This window comes from Oncorhynchus kisutch, linkage group LG2 (assembly GCF_002021735.2).
Source record: "Oncorhynchus kisutch isolate 150728-3 linkage group LG2, Okis_V2, whole genome shotgun sequence".
Classification (NCBI taxonomy): Eukaryota; Metazoa; Chordata; class Actinopteri; order Salmoniformes; family Salmonidae; genus Oncorhynchus; species Oncorhynchus kisutch.
The window spans coordinates 52,508,855-52,533,609 of NC_034175.2; the positions used below are offsets into that span (position 1 = coordinate 52,508,855).

Consider the following 24,755-nt stretch of genomic DNA (forward strand, 5'->3'; position numbering starts at 1 on the left):
CAAGGATGAACCAGACTTGTGGAGGTCTACAAGTTTTTTTCTCAGGTCTTGGCTGATTTCTTTAGATTTTCCCATGATGTCAAGCAAAGAGGCACCGAGTTTGAAGGTAGGCCTTGAAATGCATCCACAGGTACACCTCCAATTGACTCAAATGATGTCTATGCCTTTTTAAAATTATTCATATGATTAATTTAAACAAATATTTTGGACGAAACAAACGATTCACTTTGTCATTGTATTAGTTGGGAATCAGTTCAAACGTGGTGAATCAATTTGTGAATCGCAAACAGTAATTTTAGGATTTTTTTTTTGATGTAGCCTTTCTTTTGGATTATGTGTCTTCAACACTTGTTTTGTAGATACTTCCAGTTGATTTAGGCATCCAATGTATGGGACATTGCAACTCAATAGATTCTAGTCAGCATGAAAAGTAAACTCTTCTAAGGCAAGTATATTGTATGTTTCGGATATTCAAGTAAAAAAAATAGCTAATTATTTCAAAAGGCATAACACGTATTTGGTTACAATGTTGTACAGTACATCAAGGGTGGTCAACCATCATCCAGGAGAGGTAATGGGTGTGCAGGCCTTTATTCCATTCGTCATGTAACAAACCACATTTTAGAAATGAGCTGCTCAACCGGACCATGATTAACTGGCTCTGTGTTTGAGCAGAGCTTGATCAAAAGCCTGCACACCCAGTAGCTCTCCCGACTGAGAGTTGACCACATGTGTTTTGTACAGTTACCTGACAGGTGTTTTACTCTGTGGGGGTTAAGTGCCTTGCACAATAACAGGAGGTGGTACATGGGATCAGAGAGCAGCCTACCAGTGTCGATACCACATTCCGCTTATTTTTGTATACGTACATAGAGACGCCACCAATTGTTGGTCATGGACATATGGTTAAAAGTCATGGAGAAGTCATGTGTATTTACTCTGCGTATGCACCTGCGCAGCTCCATTGGTATTTTGGGACTGTTTAAGGATGAAATGTGTTACTCGGTTTTTCCCTCTTGCTTTGTGTCTTTGTATACTGTACCATTCCTCTGCTAAACTTTGTAAAGTGTTCCCACAATCAAAGTTAAGCAGCTGGCAGCTCAGTGGAGCGCTGTACCTAGCTGTTTATAACTTGGCTATGCCCTCTGAGCATGTTCCCGCTCCAACCTCTTTGGATCTGAAAGAAAGTCAGAGCTCCAGAGAATCCTCCGCTTTGATACCGTCTCTCCTCTGTAATTTTCCCAAGCTCACTTTTTTTTGTTTACATATTCATCACCAACTGCTGGAATAAAGTTTATGTTTACTTATGAAAGGTCTTTGTTAACCCAGTTAGTCCATATCTCATCTCTGCACTATGTACGTGTGCGTGCACACAAGCATCCATGTGTGTATTTGCATTTTATGCTGAGTATGCATCGTTCATTTGATTTATTATATGCTTATTCCCCTTACCTATTGATGTCACTTAAAATGCAAATAAAGTCCAGTCGAGTGTTGGATGGTAAAGAATTAAGCAGGTGTGCCAGCTAGGCTAGCAGACAGCAGAGAGAGAGAGGCTGCAAATCACAATCTGCTGCAGACTGCAGGCTCTGCTGGGACCTTTCCTCTAACTGCAGCTCATAACACTCCCTATAGTCTGTTAACAGTCCATGATAACAGATCAGCTCATAAACACAACTACCTTCACTCCCTACAGTCAGTTAACAGTCCACGATAACAAGGGGATAAGGGGAAAAACGCCAGCACTGGAATTTGATGCTGCTTAAATATGGCATAATGTTGTCCTCAGAGACCTAGACATACAGTGTACCTTAATGTGCAGAGTGGAGGTTGCCAGATAGTAGGTCTCAGGAGTATACGGTCTCCCTAAGCTGTCACTATAGCTATGAATGTATTAACATCTTGAAAGCCACTGGCATGCCAACTATCAAGTCCAACAAACGTCTGACAAGCCACCAGATGGTTTATACAGTAGGCCTACTGCCAGATGATTAGCATGCAATGCTAAAGAGATATCTCCTGTAAAAGGGGTCTAGGGGATTCTCTTCCCTTATGACACCTCTTATAAAGACCCATGTGTGTATTTTCTTAGAGGTTGGTTGCTTTTCCAAGACTATTGTATATGTATAAAAGTGTATATAACCTAGTCTATAACTATAAATAGTCTATAACAGACACCACTTGCTAGGGAGTGCTAGAGCCTTGTAAAAAATGATAGAGATCTAGGTAACATTTAACAATTCTAATTATCGGTAGGTGGTAGAGCGTATCGTTTTTTGGGGCCAGCTCCTACTTCATTTCTATTGCGGCTCCTACTTCATTTCTATTTCAAGTGTGGTAATGTCCTTGTTCTCCCCTTGACTCAGAGCCATTGACCTGTAACCACAAGGACTTTGCCTGTGCTAACGGGGACTGCATCTCGGCTCGATTCCGCTGCGATGGAGACTATGATTGCCATGATAATTCAGACGAGGTCAGTGATCCCTGTTGTCATTTAACAGCAGCTTTAAATAGCATGTTATAGCCTGTAAACTGTGTGAATCACAACCTCGTGTCTGTCCATTCTTGAATAATCTGATTTGAGTGAATTGACCCTACCCCCATGTTTATTTCTTTATTTTTGAGGGCTAAACATCAAGGTATGTTTTAGTTTTTTCTGAAAGGCATGATTATTGAATTGAAAATGCAACAATGGGCTTTATGATTTAATAGCATTATGAAATCCAAATCGTTAAATATTAAATCTATTGCAACGCATGAGAGAATAGCCTACTAAGGCTGACAATGTCCTAATAGAGAGACATTTTATGTTTCTGCTCTTATGCAAATGTATAAATAATTATGCAAACTGGTTCACTAACTCAAAATACTGCTTTAACTAGCCTTGCATAGGAGTTGTGGACCTGTTTTGCAGAATGTGAATTTTTTTAACGCGTGAGCTATTCATGAAAAATGAGACGATCCTTAGAAAATATTCATATCTCCATTGTGGAATGGCTAATTCAAGGTGAAAGGCACGGAATTACCCATTTATTATGCCTTGTAATTTATTGCTCTGTTAAATACCTCCACAGCAATTACAGTATATAGTATGAATAATGCCCTCTATGTGCAACCTTTGTTAATCCATTATTGTGTGTGTGGTCCCAATGATGTCTTTCTGGGTCAAACTGTATATTTAGTTCACAGAGTAAGTAAACATTTGTCAGCGATGCATGGTTTCTCTTGTAAACAACTACTTTTCTTGCCTCCCCCCACATGTCTTACCAAAAACCTAATAAACTGGCAATGAACACTCACTAAAGAGTTAACATAGTCTATGAATGTGTTATGTATGGGTAATGAATGTGCTATGAAGTCCTTATGTACTGTAGGTACCCTTCAAATAAAGTATTACCTGATGTTCCTACTGTATAAGAATAAGAACATCTGTGGTGTTCTTATGAGCCTTATGTAAATGTCAGCTTCTTGTTCTGTATATCTCTCTATAGAAGGGCTGTGAGGCTCGGTGTGCTGAGGACCAGTTTCAGTGTCTCAATAACCTCTGCATCTCCCTCAAGTGGCTCTGTGATGGCCAGGAGGACTGCAAGACAGGAGAGGACGAGAGAAACTGCCAGGGAACAGGTACAGTATACGAGAAAGACTAGAGGTCGGAAGGGAACATTTCCCCAAAACTTTCTTAATGTGAAATTGAAGTAGTTGTTTAAAAGCTGAGAATCACTGCAGAGCTCCTGTGGTAGTGTTGTAGTTGATATTATTTGGTTAAAAAACAGAACAAAGATAGTTTTTCTGGACTTTTTAATGGGGTGTAGAGTAAGATGAGGAAATGTTGGTGTGGAGGGGGTTGCTTGACCCTTTATGATAGCTACAAGGTACTAGCAGGAGAAATGCCAAGGCTACATTCTATGTGACATGTAATGAAATACTGTTCCAATTCTGTAACCAATTAATACATTTTGTATTTATTTATTTTTATTTGACCTTTCTTTAACTAGGCAAGTCAGTTAAGAGCAAATTATTATTTACAATGATGGCCTAGGAACAGTGGGTTAACTGCCTTGTTCATGGGCAGAACGACTGATTTTTACCTTGTCAGCGCGGGGATTCGATCCAGTAATCTTTCGGTTACTGGCCCAACACTAGGCTACCTGCCACCCCAGATAGCTACTGCATCAGTACGCCATGTGTTTTACCGACAGTAAGTGGATTGATATTGGCTCATTCCCATTCTAACAGAAAATGCCTTGTATTCTACTGAAGTGCAGCCACTACAGTACAGTAGCTAGCCAGTGTAACCTCATCCAGAGCCCCAGTGGTGATGATTGTGTGGGTGTGTTTCAGACCACTTAATTCAGCAGCAGGCAGCACACAGCATGCCCTAGCCTGAGGGAAGACATCATATTTAGACCTAGTATCTGTCCAATGTCCAGCACTGCTGGTTTGGAAAGAAAGTTTTTTTTTAGCTCTTACACTAGGCTAACATGGAGCATGCAACCTTCTTTATGAGTGTACAGAGCAGGTACAAACCAGCCCCACTTATGCTGTGAATGATGGCTGTTGTATTATTACTTGGTAGAGTGTGTACACTCATAAAGCTCTACGTCTCTGATCTTTGTATTTCCAGTGCTCCCCTCCTGCTCCTTAAATGAGTATGTGTGTGCCAGTGGAGGGTGTGTGTCGGCCAGTCTGAGATGTGATGGACAGGACAACTGTCTGGATGGGTCAGATGAGGTGGGTGTGGCTCTGCTTGGTACTCATCTATATCAATCAATCTGTACTTACTTACTGCACATTTTTTGTTTATTTACAAAAAAGTTACAGTAAGTAATGCCCAGTGAAGTAAAAAAAAGTGATTTTCTTGTGTTTTATATATATTTCCACACTATGAGGTTGGAATAATGCTGTGAAATTGTGAAAATAATTATAATGCCCTTTTAGTGTAAGACCATTATGAAAAGGCCACCTGAAACTTCAGCCTGTTTTAGTGGGATAGAGTTTTGGTGACATCAGCAGGCGATACATTAGTTAATAGACCAATAAGAAAGGTTTAGAACTCTCTATCTGCCAATAAGAGCTAGTTTCAATTTTCCCCTCCCCACTCAAACAACTCCCAGACAGTCCTAGCAAAATTCTTGCTTGAGAAATTGCTCTTTGCTAAGAATACATTTTTGTTTCTTTTTAACTATTTTAATTGAAAACAATCACAGTAAGGTACTTAATTGTTAACCACGAATTAGTTGATATTGAGATAAAAATTACTGCATTGGACCTTTAATACGGCAAAGATTATATATACCTATTTGTACGGATGGTCCCTACATATTTTTGGTGTCCATTGTAAGGTCTCGTCTGTGTTTGACATCTAATGTCAATAATCTAATAATGCTGTTATGTGTTGCCAGGCGGGCTGCGTGAAGGAGTGCAAGGAAGACGAGTTCCTGTGTCTGAACCATGCCCACTGTATCCCACGGAGATGGCGCTGTGACGACATTTTTGACTGTGTGGACCATAGCGACGAGGAGAACTGCAATCAAGGTACAACAGGGCTGGACATACTCACTAAACATGCCAGTGTGCTAGAAAACTATTGGTTTTCTATACAGGTCCATATTAATTGTCTTAATTCACAGGCAACATGTCCTACTACAGTAGAGACATGCATTTCAGGTGTTACACACACACACACACACAATGAGGAAGGCACAAGCTGAAACATATGCAGCCACTGAATGTTCTAGCAGGACATGTTACCTGTATAAGAAATGTAACAAATATTAAATTGCAAATGGGGACAGAGTTGAGCATGTTCACTGGAACACACTAACACAGAACACATGCCTGCCAATATGGTACACACATTATATGTTATTCCTTCTTAGCTTAGGTAGAATCAATTGCAGCCCGCCTAGTTTTCACAGTGCAATGAATGTCACGATCAGTGGGGGGTTCGAACTCACACATGGCTAGTAGCGTAGCAACCACTGCTCTAGCCATGTGTTTGTTGTGAAAGGTGTACAACACAATAGTCCTATTCTGGCCAAGCAAAGGTCATTTCTCTAACAAGAACATTCTTTCATTCAGACACTATACTGCTAGCACAATGCTGTTGAATATGAAGTTTTGAAGGAAATTGAAAAGACGACCTTGTGAAAGAAAGAAAGCCCATGGGCAGTGCTGCTCACCTTCAGTCTGTAATTGCAGGCATCTTCTTCTGCCGTCCCGATGAGTTCATTTGCAACAACACCTTGTGCAAGCTCCACGCATGGGTGTGTGATGGCAAGGACGACTGTGGAGACAACTCAGACGAGGACACAGAGATGTGTGGTGGGTTGAAATAACGTCTCTCACTTAGATGTTTTCTCAAAGGTGTTTGATGGATATTTTATTAGCTATTACTTACATATTTCATGGAAGGTAATATTCATGGTTGAAATGATGAGTTTCTTAAAGAAAATGAATGTCTTTTTTATGAAGGAGTTGATAAATCTCTGATGAATGGACTAGAATGGAATTTGTTGAATGGAGTAGAGTGGACTGTGTTGAATTAACTAAAGTGTATTTGACTGTCTGGAATACTTGTGTGTTTCTTCTCCCCTCCAGCCAAACTTCCTTGTCCTCCTACACGGCCACACCGATGTAGAAATGACCGTGTGTGTCTGCGCCCTGACCAAGTGTGTAACAAGGTGGATGACTGTGGGGATAACTCGGACGAGAAGGAATGTGGTGCGTTTATACTGGTTCAAACATTACATTTTTCTTAATCAAGAATGTTGAACTAAGGAGGTTGATTTTCCAATCGAACTTTATTCCTAATTGCATCAAAAACGGTGTATTAGTCAAGTTCCTTTAATATCCCTAGAAACTCAAAGCCACATCATTCTTCGAATCTTGGCTACTATCAGCATTTTTATAAAGCTATCTCAAAACACCAACCGTGCTTTCATGCAAATTAATTTATTCTCTGTTGCCGATGCGGTCTTTCTCTCCGATGTGTGTTTGGGTCCTGTGTGTGTCCCAAAACAGAGGTGGTGTCTGGCCGACCCAGGCCGTGTGGGAAGGCAGAGTTCACCTGCAGTACCCAGCGCTGCATCCCAGCCCAGCTGCAGTGTGACCTCTTCAATGACTGTGGGGACGCGGGCTCGGACGAGCAGGACTGCAAGGCCTGTGCGTGTGTGTCACACAGATCCATATCCTGCTGTTTAGATGGAAGTAATAAATGTCACTAGGAAGGAACTGAATGTGTGAGATAATCTAGGGCTCTTCTGCTAGATCCAAGGGTTAAATGATGTCAGAATATTTATGGTAGTAACATATTTGCTGTGTGTGTTTCTGTCCGGTGAAAGTTGTTCTCTTGGCTTCCACACATCAATGAAGCAACTTTTTGCAAGCATGTACAATGTTTAGGAATGTGTTTTCATGTGCAATCAAAGTGTTGTTTTCAATTGTAGTTTCCCATGGAGACGTATGTGGAAAGAAGTCGAACCCATGTGGGGAGGATGCAATTTGCAATCAGACAAACACAAGTTCAATATGTCATTGTAAATCTGGCTTTAGGAGAAATCTAAAGACTGGCCAGTGTGAAGGTAGCGTATGACCTCTTTCTCCTCACTGTTCAATTGGACAGAATGTTTAATGTAATAATGGAATTATAAAATGTAACAAATGTAACTAATGTGGTTAGATATCATGTACATAATGCAGCTGTGGATGATGAACAATATACATAACATGGCTTTCCAAGTAGGTGTTTATAGTGTTTATAGTAGCTGACTGGAATGTCCACCAGTGCTGTTGCCAGATAATTGAATGTTCATTTCTCTACCATAAGCCACCAATCTTGAAATGTATATATTGTTTTTACCCAACTAGAATATACAATAGATATCCTCACATCGATAGGTTGGGACTATATCAACCATTTCTTATTTGAGAGGTATGGCAGCTTGGTAACTGACTGATTTTTCTTTTTTCTCCTCAGAAATCAATGAGTGTCTTGGGTTTGACATGTGTGCTCACTATTGTACAAACACTAAAGGATCCTACAAGTGTACTTGTGACAGGAATTTTAAGGAAATCAATGGAAACTGTATAGTAAAAGGTATGGACCATTTTATTACTGTACTGTATGTGCTAACTGAAGACAATTGAACTATCAAAGACCTTGATGTGTATCTTATACTATGATTGTTTCAATAGAGATGTTATTTGTTGCTAAATTAATTAAAACTTTAGTATAAACTAAGTATAGTATGTATTTCTATAAAATGCAACATTTTATTGAATATTGTATACCCTTTATTTGAATTGAATAGTTTTATTCAATAGATATTAAGGTAACACTGTACTCCCATACAGTACTGTACCCTTAGCACTCTTGTAAATATACTGTCATAGTATTCAGATTTGGTATTTTTGCTATTTTATTTGGATGAACTTTACATTAAGATGGCAGGATTGTATAAGTAACACTGAATGCATACAAAACCAGCCATTTAAACATTTAAGGAGTATAATAACTGAGTCTGCATCTGTTTCTGATGTGACCAATAAGGATTATATTAATAATGGATTAATAATATTCCACAACTTTCTACTAAAGTGTTAATGTTACGGGTGTATACCCCACTGTGATACACTGCGTTGTGATACATATTCATCTATCCCACTATTCCTACTGATTGGCACCATGGGTAGTAGTAATAATAAATGACTGGTCTTGTTGCTATGTGATTATGTATTATTATCCTGATAATAAAGGAACATGTCGGTTTCCTGGACACAGATTAAGCCTAGTTCTGGAATAAAAAGCACTTTCAATGGAGATTCTCTATTGGACTTGCCTTTTAGTCCAGGACTAGGCTTAATCTGTGTTCAGGAAACTACCCCATAATGTTTATATATGAATGATGACTTGATTACATATATTAGAGGATACTTTGCTTCTGTAAATGGAATTATGCTGTAAAATTGTTGTTTCAAACCCCAAATGGAATTGAGCCACTTTTCATTTTCTTTGCATATTAATAACTCAACAACGGGCAGGACCAGAAGATCGAGTGCTCTACATAGCTAATGACACTGAAATCCGAAGTTTTGTGTATCCATTTAACCAGAGCCATGGACACAAATTCCTCACTCGCATCGAGGACAATGCCCGCATTATTGGGATGGATGCTCTGTTACACCAACAAAAGTTTATCTGGGCTACACAGTTTAACCCTGGTGGACTTTTTTACAAAGAAATCCTAGACAAGAGTCAAAGTAAAACTAATGTCGGAAACATAGTAAGTATCTCCAAAGGTGTGGTTGGAAAGTCTACTTTACTTTTTAATGTGTTATTGAATGTACGATTTGTACATTAAATATCCATATGCTGATATTGACAGGGTATCTACAGTATTAAGTAGCCCATTACAAGATATGCATGATTCTTTCTTTTCTAAAGCCATTGAAGCTACATTATGTCTTGGTTATTGCATTTGAGGACAATGAATTATAGAATGATTATAGCAATGAGAGCTTGAACACAGCAGTGAGCGCTTGAAGATTAAATGTATAACTCATACAGTCACATATCTTATTAATGTGTGTGAGCAAGAGAACAGAACATTAGCAAGGTGCCACGCTTTTTCCAGTTATTGTTTGACCTAAAGTAAGGAATGTCTCGGATGTAATGAATGTCTCGGATGTAGATATGCCTACTGACAAAGTCAGAGAAAGCTAGCACAATGTTTTTAAATAAATTACACACATCTTTCAATGTCATTTGAAGATACTCTTATTCTAAGACCATGATGTACATTGTTCTAAAGTTTGAGTCATTGTTGTCACATTGGGAACATGGCATAAAGTATTATGGGATCACACGTAAGACTTCTTACACATTTAGCATAGACTACTAAACCTTTACTAGAATCAAGTATTGCATTAGACATACCTGTATTACGTGTGATAGTGGTCAGAATAGTGAGTGCATCTAAATATACCAATGGACAACAGTTTTAAGAAAATTCTTCACATCTGAATGTTAGAAGTTTCAAGTTCATTTGCCATGTGTAATACAAATACCTTGGAAGTCTTCGTCATTTTCACGATTTCATGTTTACAAGCTCTCATTTTCCTTGCAGTGTTCAGACTTCCGTAGACCAAGGGATGTGTCTGCTGACTGGATTACAGGAAATATCTATTGGACAGACCACTCTCGGATGCACTGGTTCAGCTATTACACAGCCCACTGGACTAAGCTCAGATACTCTATAAATGTGGGCCAGCTCAGAGGGCCAAATTGCACTCGTCTGATAACTGACATTGCAGGAGAGCCGTACGCCATTGCTGTCAACCCAGCCCGAGGGTAAGGGCATTCTTTTCAGACCATGTCAAATTTCATCATTATGTTTTCACTTTATACTTTTTTGCTTTGTCATTATTTTGGTACTCTGCCGGAGGAAGACAGCAGTGCAATTTTTTAAAATCCATCCAAGATTGTATCCAAGATTTGTTTTCTTACTGATTTTTTTAAAGCTTTAAGTATAGACAAGGATTCCAGGGATTCTTTAAGTATAGACAGTGATGTGTTTAATCCCGTTATCCATGAAGACCAGGGGCCTCATTATCAAAGGTGCTTTTTATCCTGCAAAAGTTGGCAAGAATTTTCTTTCTTTTCCAGCAGCAGACCCACCTAATTTTCACTTGAAAAATGGTTGTGTTTAATAGGCTAAATTGCACATTCTGTTAACATCTGACTCCAGAGTGATCTGTTCTTGCAATTTGTAGTCTATGACATTTCAGATTTAGATATAATAATTTTTCACATAGTAGTTTGGATGTAGTGAGATGCTTAAAAGTAACTTTAGTTAAGTAAACTATGTTTTTCTAAGGGTAGCTTCCAGTGTGAAGTAATTGGTAGCTTGATTATATTTTCAGAGTAGCTTCCCCAACACTGACCATGCGTACGCACAACTTCTGGAAGGTTGATCAACTGTATTGCAAGCAAATATGCTTATTGTTTGGTGGGGGAAATGGGAGGTGTTTGATGCACAGGAATTATAATAAAAAAATATAGGCCTAATGATTAAACAGATGCATTTGCCATTGGTAAGGAGATTGCATAGCAGCATGTTGTCTAATATATTTTTATTTAACTTTTATTAAATAGGCCTAATTCATAATCACATTGCAGGACATGTCTCTCTCCTTTTCTGACATAACTGGTTTAAATTATTCCCACTACACAACAAATAGTAGGCCACCATTTATCAATCGCTCATTCAATAGCCAAGCATGCTGGAAAGTAAATAGACCGGTAGCCTTGACAGTAGACCTAATACTATGTGACAGTATGGGTTGGCTCCAGTATTGCTGTGCGATTAGGAGCGTAACATCATAGCTTAACCTATTTAATTTCAGAGCCTATACCAAGGCAGAAGAGACACAATCATGTATTGATAAACAAAATATTGAACATCGTGTCTTTTGCATGGAATTGTGGGCTGTAGCTCTTAAATTGTTCTAAAGGACAATCAATCTTCCAGAATGTGCAGCCAGTGTTTGGCACTTACTAGGCAGCATGCATTTTTAGTTTGGAAAAGTCACTGCAGCATTCTGCCCAAACAGAAATGTCATAATTGCGCTTTCTTTTAGGAATTATCATGGCCTAGTTCAACATCTCCAAATTTTACAGCAAATGAGGGAGGACATATGTATTACCATAAAAGGTGAATGGAGGGCATTTTCCAGGCAGTGCTCGATCACGGACACACAAATATAATATGTCTCTGATTCAGCAATTAAATATGTACAGTACCAGTCAAATGTTTGGACACGCCTTCTCATTCAAGGGCTTTTCTTTATTTTTATTATTTTTGGTGTTGTAGAATAATAGTGAAAACATCAAAACTATAAAATAACGCATATGGAATCATGTAGTAACCCAATTGAGATGGTTCGGGATGAGTTGGACCGCAGAGTGACGGAAAAGCAGCCAACAATGGCTCAGTATATGTGAGAACTTTTTAGGACTGTTGGAAAAGCATTCCAGGTGAAGCTGGTTAGGAGAGTGCAAAGCTGTCATCAAGGCAAAGGGTGGCTACTTTGAAATATAAAATATATTTTGATTTGTTTAACACTTTTTGGGTTACTACATGATTCCATATGTGTTATTTCATGGTTTTGATGTCTTCACTATTATTCTACAATGTACAACTGTGTTATGGACATCTAACAGGAAATGCTTATCTTTGTATCTTCTACAGGATGATGTACTGGACAGTAATAGGTGATCATTCTCATATTGAGGAGTCGGCTATGGATGGGTCCATGCGTAGGATCCTCTTGGAGAAGAACCTCAGGAGACCAACAGGTATCTATCTACAGGACATGATCATATTAATCTGCAAGTCCATACTTATCTTTTCATTGAGGTGGGATGTTGTAGACTAGCCTAGTCCCAGATCTGTTTATGCAGTCTTGGCAATGACAACAACCATAGGAGTTGGCAAGACAGTACAAACCGATCTGGGACCAGGCTAGTTGTAGACTAGAGGATAGATATGTTTGAAAATAAGGCCATGGAAAAAAAGTAAATGAATGTGTCTGACACACCAAACCTGTTGTGATGGTCCTGGGGGAGACACTTAGTGCTGATCTACTTTTTAAAAGATGGTTTGGCCTCCTTTAATGCAATGGACCCATGCACTGTCTCTGCCAAGGTAGAGGGAATTTATCATCTGTGGAAAAACACACACCCATTTAATCGCCATGACAACTTGGGTCATTTATCCAGTCAAACACATGATAGAAAATCATTTTATAAAAAGGGAAATGTAGGGCATAACACCAAAAGTCTGTCATCAAAAGAAAATACAAATATACTGGTATACTGTGTATGTCCTGTAGTATGATTCAACGTTAATGACTTTCTGATGAATGCGTAGAAAGTGAGATACCTTACGGAGATAAATAAAATAACTGTCTATGCAGTCTATCCACAGCCTAACGCTGTTTAGAACCTGAGGGCTGTTGGAATGAAGGCGTCCATATTGATCTTTACACAATTCATAAGCAAAATAAATCTCTTCCTCTCATCCTCCCCAGGTCTGGCCATCGATTACTTTAACCAACGTTTGTACTGGGCTGATCCTGAGCTCTCCGAGATAGGCAGTGTGAGATTGGATGGGTCGGACCCTCTGGTGGCAATCAGGGACAGACACGGTAACACCACCACTGAGAACAAAACAAAGATTGACTATCCAAGCACATACTAGCTACTGATGTGATCATTTGTTTAATTTCCTCTACATTTTATCAAAAGATTGCTACAATAATAGTGTTTGTGTGTGTGTGCGCCTGCGTGTGCGTGTGTGTGGCTATTGCAAACTGTTAAACAATCGGTGTAGTATAGTACTACACACAGATCAGGTTTCCTACTAGTACTGTCCTGGGATTTACAAACCCTCATTAAAACTACAACACAGTGTTCATAGTCATATGCTTCTTTCCACCCTGCCTTTATTCTGTTTCCACGGCTGTGTTTCCAGGAATATCCCAGCCATACAGGATTGATATATTTGAAGACTACATCTACGGGACTGGGCTAAAACACGAAGTCTTCAAAGTTCACAAGTATGGAAAACAGCCTGTGGAGTTTCTCCACTTGGGTCTCGAGAAAACGACCAATGTCATGATCTCCCACCGATACAAGCAGCAAGATGGTAAATAAATCAAGTCTACTGATTTTCAGTGGGTATTTTAATGAATACAAGTGCTAATGAGGGTCATGGGTAATACAGCGAAATGATCAGGGTTGCGTAATGTGGATATTGAAAATAGCAGCTGAACGGCCTTCTAGTGTAAATGCCAGCGTAACAAACATGATATTACAGTAACAAACAAGACGACAATGTAGCATTGATAACTCCTGAATGGAAGAGCGTATCGTGGTCTTGAGCTAGTTTTTCATTTTCTCAAGTGTGGGACGTGAGAGTCATCTAATTTCCCATGATAGGACCAATATATTTCACGTTCTCTGCTTCTCTACTTGGTTGCTATTTAATTATCTGTGTATTGTTAATGTTTATGGAGCTTCGGACATATCCATCTTGGCTTGGGGTTTTCTTCAGTAAAGGGCAGCTGAACCATTCTCCAAAGACTCATTAGGCCAGCCATGTAGCCTACTCTTTAGGCAGTAACATTTACTGCACATCTTGCAGAACAGAAAGACCATGAGTGTTGGTTTGTAGTCTTCAGCGAAACACACTGACACCCTCTTCTTTCGCTAGCTTTGATTTACAATGATTCCTGTAACCCGAACACAACAAATCTGTGTAATTGTTTTTTTTCTGTTTCATTGAATAACCAAACACTTCAATTGACTTATTGGAGCAAAAAAAGGCAGCATACTGCTGATGTTGTGCATATCGAAGTAGTGTTTGCTAACAGGGCATAGTAATCCTCTAGGACTAGGCATTGAGTGGAATGTGGATCATGTCTCTTGTTGATTTTGAATAGCAATACATTTGTGGATAGTATGAACTAATTCATAAGGTTTAGCCTCTTCCCTCTCTATGTTGTCAAATATACAATTTAAAAAATGTTTAATTGAAGAATAGTAAAGACATGAATGTGTTTTGTTTGACGGCTGTATTGAAGCTTCGGCTACCGTTTGCCTCTCGTCTTGTTGCAGCGGTCAACCCATGCCTGAGAATGAACTGTGACTTCATGTGTCTGCTGAACCCAATGGGTGCCACCTGCACTTGTCCAGAAGGGAAGGTACTGATCAACGGCTCCTGCAGTGATGTCAACATCTCAGGTATATTCAAGACCCCTGCCTAAACTTCACTTACTGCCTGCCAACGTAATATCACCTCTAAAACTGCTACAGTAGACAATCCAGCTGAGATGGCACTTGGCCAATGCAAATGAATTAAGTCAAATCTCTCTGAATCGCTCAGCATTTTGTGTACTTCAAAATAAGACTTGAATGTGGAAGTGCATGTTTTGAAATAATAACATAAGATGACATGCTTGTCCTGTATCATGCTCTTTCTCCTGGCCCAACTAAATGACACTGATGATGATTCATAGTTTAGAAGGTACTTCAGAAAACATGTCCACAAGTTCAGCATAATGAACATGCTGTGCATTGGTGTTGTATTGTAGGCGAGCTGTGCCGGCCACCGTGTGAGAACGGCGGGCGTTGCCTGGCCAATGAGAAGGGGGACTGGCGCTGCTACTGCTGGCCTGACTTCTCTGGAGAACGCTGTGAGGTCAACCACTGCACCGACTACTGCTTCAACGGAGGCACCTGCATGGGCTCACCCCTGGGTGAGTCTGCTGTTAAAATCCATATATTGATTGGTAAAAAAATGTATGGATTGATCAGAGCAGGATTGACATAAGGCGTTATGTGCCCACAGGTCTTTACTCAAAAGTAGTTAAGTCGTTAAGAACTCTCTGGGTTGTTGTGACTGGTCAGTATCTAAAGGCGCTTGTGCTACAAACAGTCTTACAACATTGATTGATTGATATAGGTAGAATAAGCATGAAGCATAATAGAGACAAGACGTGTTAATAACTGAACCGATCATGTCTCATATTATTATAATTATTATTCATATATTTATTATCATTGGCTTGTTCTTCTCCCCTCTTCGGAGGACAAAAATAAACTTTGTTTTCCAGCTTTTTCTTCTGTCGTTACATGTATTTATACGCAAATTTTACAATTTGTCTCATTGTTAGTTTGCCACTTAACATCCACTTAACATGGCTAAACTAAAATAGTGCCGAGCACTTGAGTTTTACTTCACGTCTCCCTGCTAAAAACCAGTCCATCGGTTACATAATGCATGCAAGAGGGCAATTATTCACAACATATCAGTCTCTTAGAAATGATGGACTGTGTGGACTCACAAGAGCAATTACCCATAGAGATAGATACATTTGGATTGCTGTGGTTTTCCTGACTGTTACAATTATTTTTGAAGATTCGTGAAAATATGAAATCGCTTCATGGTTTTGTAAACCTTGAAAATGATAAAAGACAATTTTAGAGAGTGTGCTAAATATAGTAGCTGAGTGTTGAATGCTAACACATGCATAAAAACTGTAATTGAACAGTCAGAGTGGTTTTAATGCTCCTGTCATTACTGGGGGTAGATAAGGTATTCAGAGACTGGCCTACAACTTTTGATTTGAATCGTTTAGTCTGGGAAGTGAAATGTTTGCCCTTAAAACATATATTTTCTCACCTCTTCTCGTAATAAATGTGTCATCTTGCCCAGGGGGAATTTGATCGTTTGGGAATAATATGTTGAGAACATGTTGGTGTCCTCAGTCAATTGACTTCAAGCTGTCAGCCTTTGTATTATGACTGCAGCATTTGGCTAATGAGCTAGACAGATGCCTGATATGTGTCAGTGATATGTAATAACATTCTGTTTTTAAGAGACAAATATGTGATTGAAACGAAGTGAGTATCACAGCAGGATTTTAAATTAGTTGGAGGCAGGGTTTCTCAATCTTGTTTGGTTCACCAGCCCAGTCAGTATTATATGATCTGTATTGTATGACGAATGGTACCCTCATTTATGGCCAATGCAGTCGAAGAGGAGTGAAACAAAGTGATGGGACATTTGTTCCGCTCCTGGGCATACAGTCACTGACTATTCTGTGTGCTGTTCATCCATGCTAGAAGACTGAGAGTTTTTTCATAAAGTAAGAGGTTTCGCTGTGTTGAGCACACATCCCCAGGCTTGGGGAGTATTGTTCAAAATGAGCGATGGAAGCAGAGCTTGGGAGAGCTTATTGTTAATGTCTTTCCTCAAGAACCCCAGTTTGGTGATGGAAGAGAACAGGTCTCGCTGGAGGCACCCACTGTAATCAATTAAAGGACTGGAAATATTTCTCTCTGACCTCCAGGGACCTTGTGTTATTAAGGACCTTTTATCTTGGGTTTTTCAGATACTTGATAGTCAACTTTGGGAACAAACACACACATCCTCAACACTTGAGTTATAGTATCTTTGTAATAAACAATGTAAATGGAATTGTTAGCCAAACTCTCAATCCTCTCCTCTCCTCCCTCCATCCCTCCAGGGAAGCCAACATGTCGGTGCCCTGTAGGGTTTACAGGTCCGTTCTGTGAGAAGCGGGTGTGTGATTACTACTGTCTGAATGGTGGTACCTGTGATGTCAGCCTAGGGAACCAGCCGGTGTGCCGCTGCATGGCAGAGTATACTGGAGACCGCTGTCTTTACCGTGAGTAAAGGGATCCAATTACGTATGGACTCTTGGGGGTGCCTAATGTCCCTTGAGGGTGCTTGAGGTCAAATATATTTTTCGAGGGTCCCATATATATATTTCAAGTCCCATGGAGAGCCACTGATTTGTTATGAGGAGCACAGGCCAATCCACCAGCAATAGCAACAAACTACACATAAACATCTGACCTTAACACAATCCGTATCAACCTACCCTGTAGCATTCCCAAGATCACTAAAGAACATGAATAAACAACAATAGCTGACCATTTGATACAGTACATTTGATACATCTGATATCTTTTTAGTTTTGCATATTTAAGGTTCCAACGACGACAATAAATACTAAATCAAACAATGAATTGTTTTTGGGGGGTTTTATTCCAGAAAGGGCATTTCATAGCTACAAATACCATGTGGGGGCGAGAGAGTAATTCTAAATGCCACTCTAAACAACCTTTGGGGGTTTCTGTGCTGCACTGATAAAAAATTTCCCTCCCTTATGTTGGCTTTGTCATTATAAATTGTGGGGAAAACAATTTCAACTGACGCCATTACTGAGTTTCTACTGTAACTTGCCCAAGGGGTGATACGTTTTCAACTATGAACGAGATGCCATTTGATACAGATAATTAATTCTCATTAAAGGCCTGTAAAAATGTTATCAAATCAACTAAAACTATGCTCCCATTTCCTTAATATGAAATGCACCTCTCTCTCCTCTATCTCTTTCTCTTTTTCTGGTCTCTCTCTCCTCTGACAGACATCTGCCACCACTACTGTGTAAACTCCAAGGCCTGTACATTGTCCAGTAGTGGCCATGTAGAGTGCGTGTGTCCAGCCAAATACGAGGGCAACAAGTGTGAGGTGGACAAGTGCCTGAGGTGCCATGGAGCACCTTGCCTCGTCAACGATGACACAGGAGATGTGGTCTGCAAGTAAGTTGTTAGCATCTCACAACATTACTTTATATTCTATGTTGGGTTAACTCCTTAGAGCTAATGCTTGATGTACCGTAGTTGAAAGTCTTCCATCTATTGTATTTTCTATGGTTATAATGCATTAACATTCCACAGCTTCACATTATTCAATGCCGTTTACACAGAAAATAGGTTATCAATCAGTAGTCTTGCAAACTCAAACAATGAAAGAAAGACAGAAATTGTGGGCCACTCAGTGACAGCAGCTTTCCTCTGTTTTCCTTCAGTTGTACGAATGGCAGGATGGCACCCAGCTGTCAGCTATGTGACGGCTACTGTTACAACGGAGGTACCTGTCACCTGGACCCTGACACCAATCTGCCCTTCTGTCAGTAAGTACAGTAACTACCTACTTTAGCAATAGCCTGGAATAACAATAGCCTAGGAAAGTTTTTTCTATTCTTACTTTAATCTTCATTGCCATTCAGTTATGCCATTCAGTTATGCCAAACAGGGCGGCCTGAAGTGGAACCACATCTCCTTGGGCTTTTATTATTATTTATTATTATTTATTTTTGAAGGTGGTGGTGGAGTAGGGGAGCTTTCTTTATTTTTAACGCAGGGCTAAGATCCTAAGTAGAGAGAGTGTTTGACACCAGTGGGCGCAGGCCATGTCACAGCAAGAGACAGGATGATATGGCTCAATAAGATAATGAGTCACACCTGCCTACATGAGGGGCTTTGATGTGGGTATAGATCTTTAAAAAGCTAACCCTCTATGGCAGTGTAGAAGAAAGGAAGCTCTGCATGGGGTACAGCTACAGAAAGTAACCACAAACTTAAACTACTGAAACGTTACTGTTCAGAACGATTCACACTGTTCATTTGTCATTGTGTCTCCACTCTGTGGTAGGCTTCAGGAGAAAGCGTATACACTATTTTGATCTTCAGTGATAAGGAGTGGGTTATACAAGTAATGAGCAGCAGAAACTCCGTGGCAATGACTGGTAGAGGACAATAGGTTGGCTCCAGAGACCTGTGGGAATCATCCAAGAGAATGTATACTGTTCAGTTCTGGTGATCCACAAAGATTAATTTCAGCTCTGTTATAATCAGGTGTGGTTCAATGTTAAAGACCTCCCCACGGAGATGATTGGAAATCCCTCTGAAAAGGGAAACCTTGTTGCTTGAACGATCTATTTTACTGCCCCCATTGTCCATTGTAGTTAAAATGAAATTTGTGGCCATGACTGGCAAGATTCAAGGGATAGAATCAATTTCTATGCAAATGATCCCATCTCATTTTCCACGAGGTTAACAGATCTTGATAATGTGGTTTATTCATTGGCTGCGAGGCATAGAGATTAGGTTAGATGATGGATACGTCTGTGTCAAGAAATCATAATGTTTGACCTTAAACTATAACAGAGTAAATTAATATCTTATCCAAGCCACCCGAGAAACTCCACAGGCAGAAGAATCCTCATTGAGATGGTAATTTTCAGATAACTGTCTTAAAGGTCTAAGGGATTTTCAAAAGTCATCAATGTGTTCCGCCCGTAAATATAATCAGTGTATATAAACATAAAGTGGGCTTAATAATCATTTTGATGAATTCACAGGGCACAGACTGTTTATCAAGATCAACATGTTCATAAATAATCTGCATTTGCTTAATTTCTGTTTATTTTTCTGTATTAAAAATGTTCTGTTCATTTTTTAGAAATACTGTAAATAAGCATAGTGTGAATTGATAACAAATGAAAAAACATGTTTTTTGCCTCAATGGATGTGGTTGTCTTTAGTTTAGCTAACCATAACGTTTCTAGTTTAGTTTTAGTAAAACATTTTTTGCATGAATGATAGAAACATGAAAGTTCACCAAGGGACGAATCTATTAAAATATTTTGGAACAAATCTGTCGTATTTTGTTTGTTGCCATGTTGAAGGGTTGGTCGTTTTTATCAAAATCACACCACCACACTGTTTTACAGCTGCACGTCAGGGTTCAAGAACCAACGTTGTGATGAGCTGGCCAACCCATGTGATTACTTCTGTCAGAATGAGGGGATGTGCACTATCACTGCCCTTAACAAACCACGCTGCAAGTAGGTCCCTTCCTCACTTCCTGTGGCTGTTCCAGAGGTCTCACCACCCCGCCCTCTCCTCATTCAGTTCCATTTCAGCCAGTGTGATGGTCTATATAACACTTTTCCCACTATAATACAGTACCTACTCCCTCTTTAACTCACTGCTAACCATCCACATCTCATTCAGCCCGAGCTGACATGCCCTTCGAGTAACATTAAAGTGATGATGTGACGTGACATGTGAATATAGGGGACCTGTTGTGACCTGCATGTATGATGACTAATTTTGCAATGTGAATTTGGAGACAAGAAATTGTGGACCTTTAACTTTGAGTTGCATAGTGTTTAGTTATGAAATAAGTACATTCAACAGCATGTCAATGGTTGTGTTGTAGATTAGATAACAAACCATTTTCTGTTCATCAGATCTTACCTAGTGTTTTCCCTAACAACATTGTATTTGATCTTTTTCCCATTACAATTCAGGATCGTCCATGCTGTGACATTCTTTCTATGGGGGAATGATTCATTGTTTGTATGTGTGTGATGCTATTCTCATTCTTATTCCTGATTCATGGAGTGCATGTAATTTTGTATAATTCATACCTTCCGTCACCATCCAGTTGCAGCCGTCAGATCACTCATGCTTTACAGACACATCAGCGTCAATCATGTCCAATTGGAAATCATCTCCTCTAACTAGGGTCATTCATCACTCCCATTGGATACCATCCAAACAGCAAACCAGATGACTCCTTGTTTTCTCATAGTTTTTTGCTGAATATTTATCATGTTATCAGTATGTTATCTACTCCTCACTAAATGTAGATGTATTCTGTGTTCTTTATATCTAATCTACTGGACTAAATCTGTAATATTTTTATCCATGGTTTATTGTCTCCTTTGTTCCTATAGTGATCTTTCTATGTGGGGATTAAGGTAGAGAGCGCTGAGGACTATGGTTGATTTTCTCATCTCTGATTGGTCTGTTCCAGGTGCTCAGCCAATTGGGCAGGGACACAGTGTGAAAGGCCCGCCCCTAAAAGCAGCAGATCGGACAACACCAGTGGAAGTGAGTTCAGGAGTCACATTACTCACCCAGTGTCATACATAACCAAAAGACTAACCAGAGGATGGCTATCGTTAGGTGGATTGTCGACACGTAGGCCTAACTATAAACTGAGAGCAAGAGGCTAAGTGAGATGGTCCACTCCCATCAAAATCTGTCCAAGCGGAAATACACCGATAAGCAGACCAATAACCAGACAGATTTTTTTTATTTTTTTATTTTCACCTTTATTTATCCAGGTAGGCCAGTTGAGAACAAGTTCTCATTTACAACTGTGACCTGGCCAAGATAAAGCAAAGCAGTGAGATACTGGGGTGCAAAGGAGCAAAAAAAAATATTACAATATGGGGATGAGGTAGTTGGATGGGCTTTTTACAGGTGCAATGATCTGTAAGCTGCTCTGACAGCTGATGCTTAAAGTTTGTGAGGGAGATATGAGTCTCCAGCTTCAGTGATTTTTGCAATTCGTTCCAGTCATTGGCACAGTCATTGGCAGCAGAGAACTGGAAGGAAAGGAGGCCAAAGGAGGAATTGGCTTTGGGGATGACCAGTGAAATATACCTGTTGGAGAGCGTGCTACGGGTGGGTGCTGCTATGGTGACCAGTGAGCTAAGGCGGAGCTTTACCTAGCAAAGACTTATAGATGACCTAAAGCCAGGGGGTTTGGCGACAAATATGAAGCAAGGGCCAGCCAACGAGAGCATACAGGTTGCAGTGGTGGGTAGTATATTGGGCTTTGGTGACAAAACGGATGGCACTGTGATAGACTGCATCCAATTTGCTGAGTAGAGTGTTGGAGGCTATTTTGTAAATGACATCGCCGAAGTTACGGATCAGTAACCAGACACCTAGGTATTTGTAGATGTCCACGTATTCTAAGTCAGAACTGTCCAGAGTAGTGATGCTAGACGTGCGAGCAGGTGGGGGCAGCGATCGGTTGAAGAGCATGCATTTAGTTTTACTTGCATTTAAGAGCAGTTGGAGGCCACGGAAGGAGAGTTGTATGGCATTGAAGCTTGTCTGGAGGTTAGTTAACACAATGTCCAAAGAAGGGCCAGAAGTATACAGAATGGTGTTGTCTGCATAGAGGTGGATCAGAGAATCACCAGCAGCAAGAGCGACATCATTGATGTATACAGAGACAAGAGTCGGCCCAAGGATCGAACCCTGTGGCAACCCCATAGAGACTGCCAGAGGTCCAGACAACAGGCCCTCCGATTTGACACACTGATCTCTGTCTGAGAAGTAGTTGGTCAACCAGGCGAGGCAGTCATTTGAGAATCCAAGGCTGTTTAGTCTGCTGATAAGAATGTGGTGATTGACAGAGTCAAAAGCCTTGGCCAGGTCGATGAATACGGCTGTACAGTATTGTCTTTTATTGATGGCGGTTATGATCTTGTTTAGGACCTTGAGCATGGCTGAGGTGCACCCATGACCAGCTCGGAAACCAGATTGCATAGAGGAGAAGGTACGGTGGGATTCGAAATGGTCGGTGATCTGTTTGTTACCTGGGCTTTTGAAGACCTTAGAAAGGCAGGGTAGGATAGATAACGGTCTGTAACAGATTTTGTCTATAGTGACCGCGGCAGCTTTCCAATCTTTGGGGACCTCAGGCGATACGAAAGATAGGTTGAACAGGCTAGTAATAGGGTTTACAACAATTGCAGACCGTCTGCCTTCCCAACAATGGAACAACTCCCATTTTTAGGTGGAGACGAGACCATCTCGTCATTATATACAGTATCCCTGCTATAAAGCTCAACTCCACATTTCATTCTAAATGTCCTACTGCTTTCAAAATACATTTTTTTCAACTACAAAAATGTTTCTTTGCAGGACACAGATTGTCCTGACTTCAAATCAAATTTTATTTGTCACATGCTCCGAATACAACAGGTGTAGTAGACCTTACCGTGAAATGCTTACTTACAAGCCCTAATCAACAATGCAGTTTTAAGAAAATAAAGAGTTAAGAAATGATTTACTAAATAAACTAAAGTTTAAATTTAAGTTACAATAAAATAACAATAACGAGGCTATATACAGCCGGTACCGAGTCAATGTGCCGGGGTACAGGTTAGTCGAGTTAATATGTGCGGGGGTAGAATGTGCGGGGGTACAGATTAGTCGAGGTAATATATACAGTAGGGGTAAAATGACTATGCATAGATAATATACAGCGAACAGCAGCAGCGTAAAAAAAAGGGGGTGTCGATGCAAATAGTCTGGGTTGCCATTTGATTAGCTTTTCAGCAGTCTTATGGCTTGGGGTTAGAAGCTGTTAAGTTGCCTTTTGGACCTAGACTTGGCACTCCCGGTACCTCTTGCTGTGTTGTAGCAGAGAGAACAGTCTATGAAAGAGTGACTGGAGTCTTTGGCAATTATTAGGGCCTTCCACTGACACAGCCTGGTATAGAGGTCCTGGATGGCAGGAAGCTTGGCCCCAGTGATGTACTGGGCTGTACGCACTAGCCTCTGTATCGCCTTAACCATGATAGTTTGTTGGTGATGTGGACACCAAGGAACTTGATGCTCTCAACCTGCTCCACTATAGCCCTGTCAATGAGAAAGGGGGCGTGCTCGGTCCTCCTTTTCCTGAACTTTCAATAATATCTGAATTGCTTCACCTTGCTTTTCTGGTTGGCTGGATGCAAGTTTCACCATCCAATTATCGACAGGAGTACAAGATTCATCATAGCATGAACCGTGGTGATACTTTGGCACATGAAAATGATTAGAATATGTCAATTATTGCATTCTGGCCATGCTGGCTTTGTCGAGCTCCCTGAGACATAAAGCAGATAGGTGGAAGGGCATACAGGCTGTCGGCAATTTTCTTAATGCGCATTTTGCCTAAATGGGTAATGGAAACACTGTAACCGCTTCATTTTTATCTAGGTGTGATGTCATTATGTCCAACTGTTTTTATCGACACAAGTTAGTTAAATGGAACACCGCAGCAGGCAATTGTCGCATTTATTTTCTATGCAAACTTTCAAAATGTCGACAAAGAATCACTGGACAATTTAATGGAAACATAGCTTGGGATTAGGGATGTACCGACATGACATTTTTGGCCTTTACCTGATATTTTCCTTGCCAAAAAACCTGATACCTATTAACTGATATTTAAAATTGTAGCTGCCTTTTAAGCATTCTAGTACAGTTAAATAGTTGAAACACACACACACGCACATACACACACACACACACACACTGACCGAGAAGTTATTTTTTTGCCATTTACATAACGTCCACATTACCAGTAAAACATCATCAAAACCTATTTATTTCACTTACTTGCTGTTTCATTGTTCAGTCGTTTCATTCTCATCCAGGATTTCATCATACATGTCAAGCAGTGAAGTTACAGCTCTGTCTGTTCTCTGCGTGCACTGTCACTGTGTCCGTTTCCATC

General features: G+C 40.1%; 1 protein-coding gene across 1 annotated transcript in view; it reads left to right on the forward strand.

The window, feature by feature from the left end:
• Window positions 1–24,755, forward strand: part of lrp1bb (low density lipoprotein receptor-related protein 1Bb) — a 297,890-nt gene that overhangs the window by 266,550 nt on the left and 6,585 nt on the right. The window contains exons 68-88 of the mRNA XM_031802153.1: window positions 2,367–2,473; window positions 3,492–3,624; window positions 4,625–4,731; window positions 5,403–5,535; window positions 6,202–6,324; window positions 6,601–6,723; window positions 7,024–7,164; window positions 7,449–7,583; window positions 7,979–8,098; window positions 9,043–9,284; window positions 10,128–10,351; window positions 12,252–12,358; window positions 13,093–13,209; window positions 13,536–13,709; window positions 14,681–14,806; window positions 15,157–15,321; window positions 17,095–17,256; window positions 18,022–18,196; window positions 18,466–18,570; window positions 20,173–20,286; window positions 21,264–21,340. Of these exons, the coding sequence (XP_031658013.1) occupies window positions 2,367–2,473; window positions 3,492–3,624; window positions 4,625–4,731; window positions 5,403–5,535; window positions 6,202–6,324; window positions 6,601–6,723; window positions 7,024–7,164; window positions 7,449–7,583; window positions 7,979–8,098; window positions 9,043–9,284; window positions 10,128–10,351; window positions 12,252–12,358; window positions 13,093–13,209; window positions 13,536–13,709; window positions 14,681–14,806; window positions 15,157–15,321; window positions 17,095–17,256; window positions 18,022–18,196; window positions 18,466–18,570; window positions 20,173–20,286; window positions 21,264–21,340 (2,910 nt within the window). The remainder of the gene's footprint in view (window positions 1–2,366; window positions 2,474–3,491; window positions 3,625–4,624; window positions 4,732–5,402; window positions 5,536–6,201; window positions 6,325–6,600; window positions 6,724–7,023; window positions 7,165–7,448; window positions 7,584–7,978; window positions 8,099–9,042; window positions 9,285–10,127; window positions 10,352–12,251; window positions 12,359–13,092; window positions 13,210–13,535; window positions 13,710–14,680; window positions 14,807–15,156; window positions 15,322–17,094; window positions 17,257–18,021; window positions 18,197–18,465; window positions 18,571–20,172; window positions 20,287–21,263; window positions 21,341–24,755) is intronic.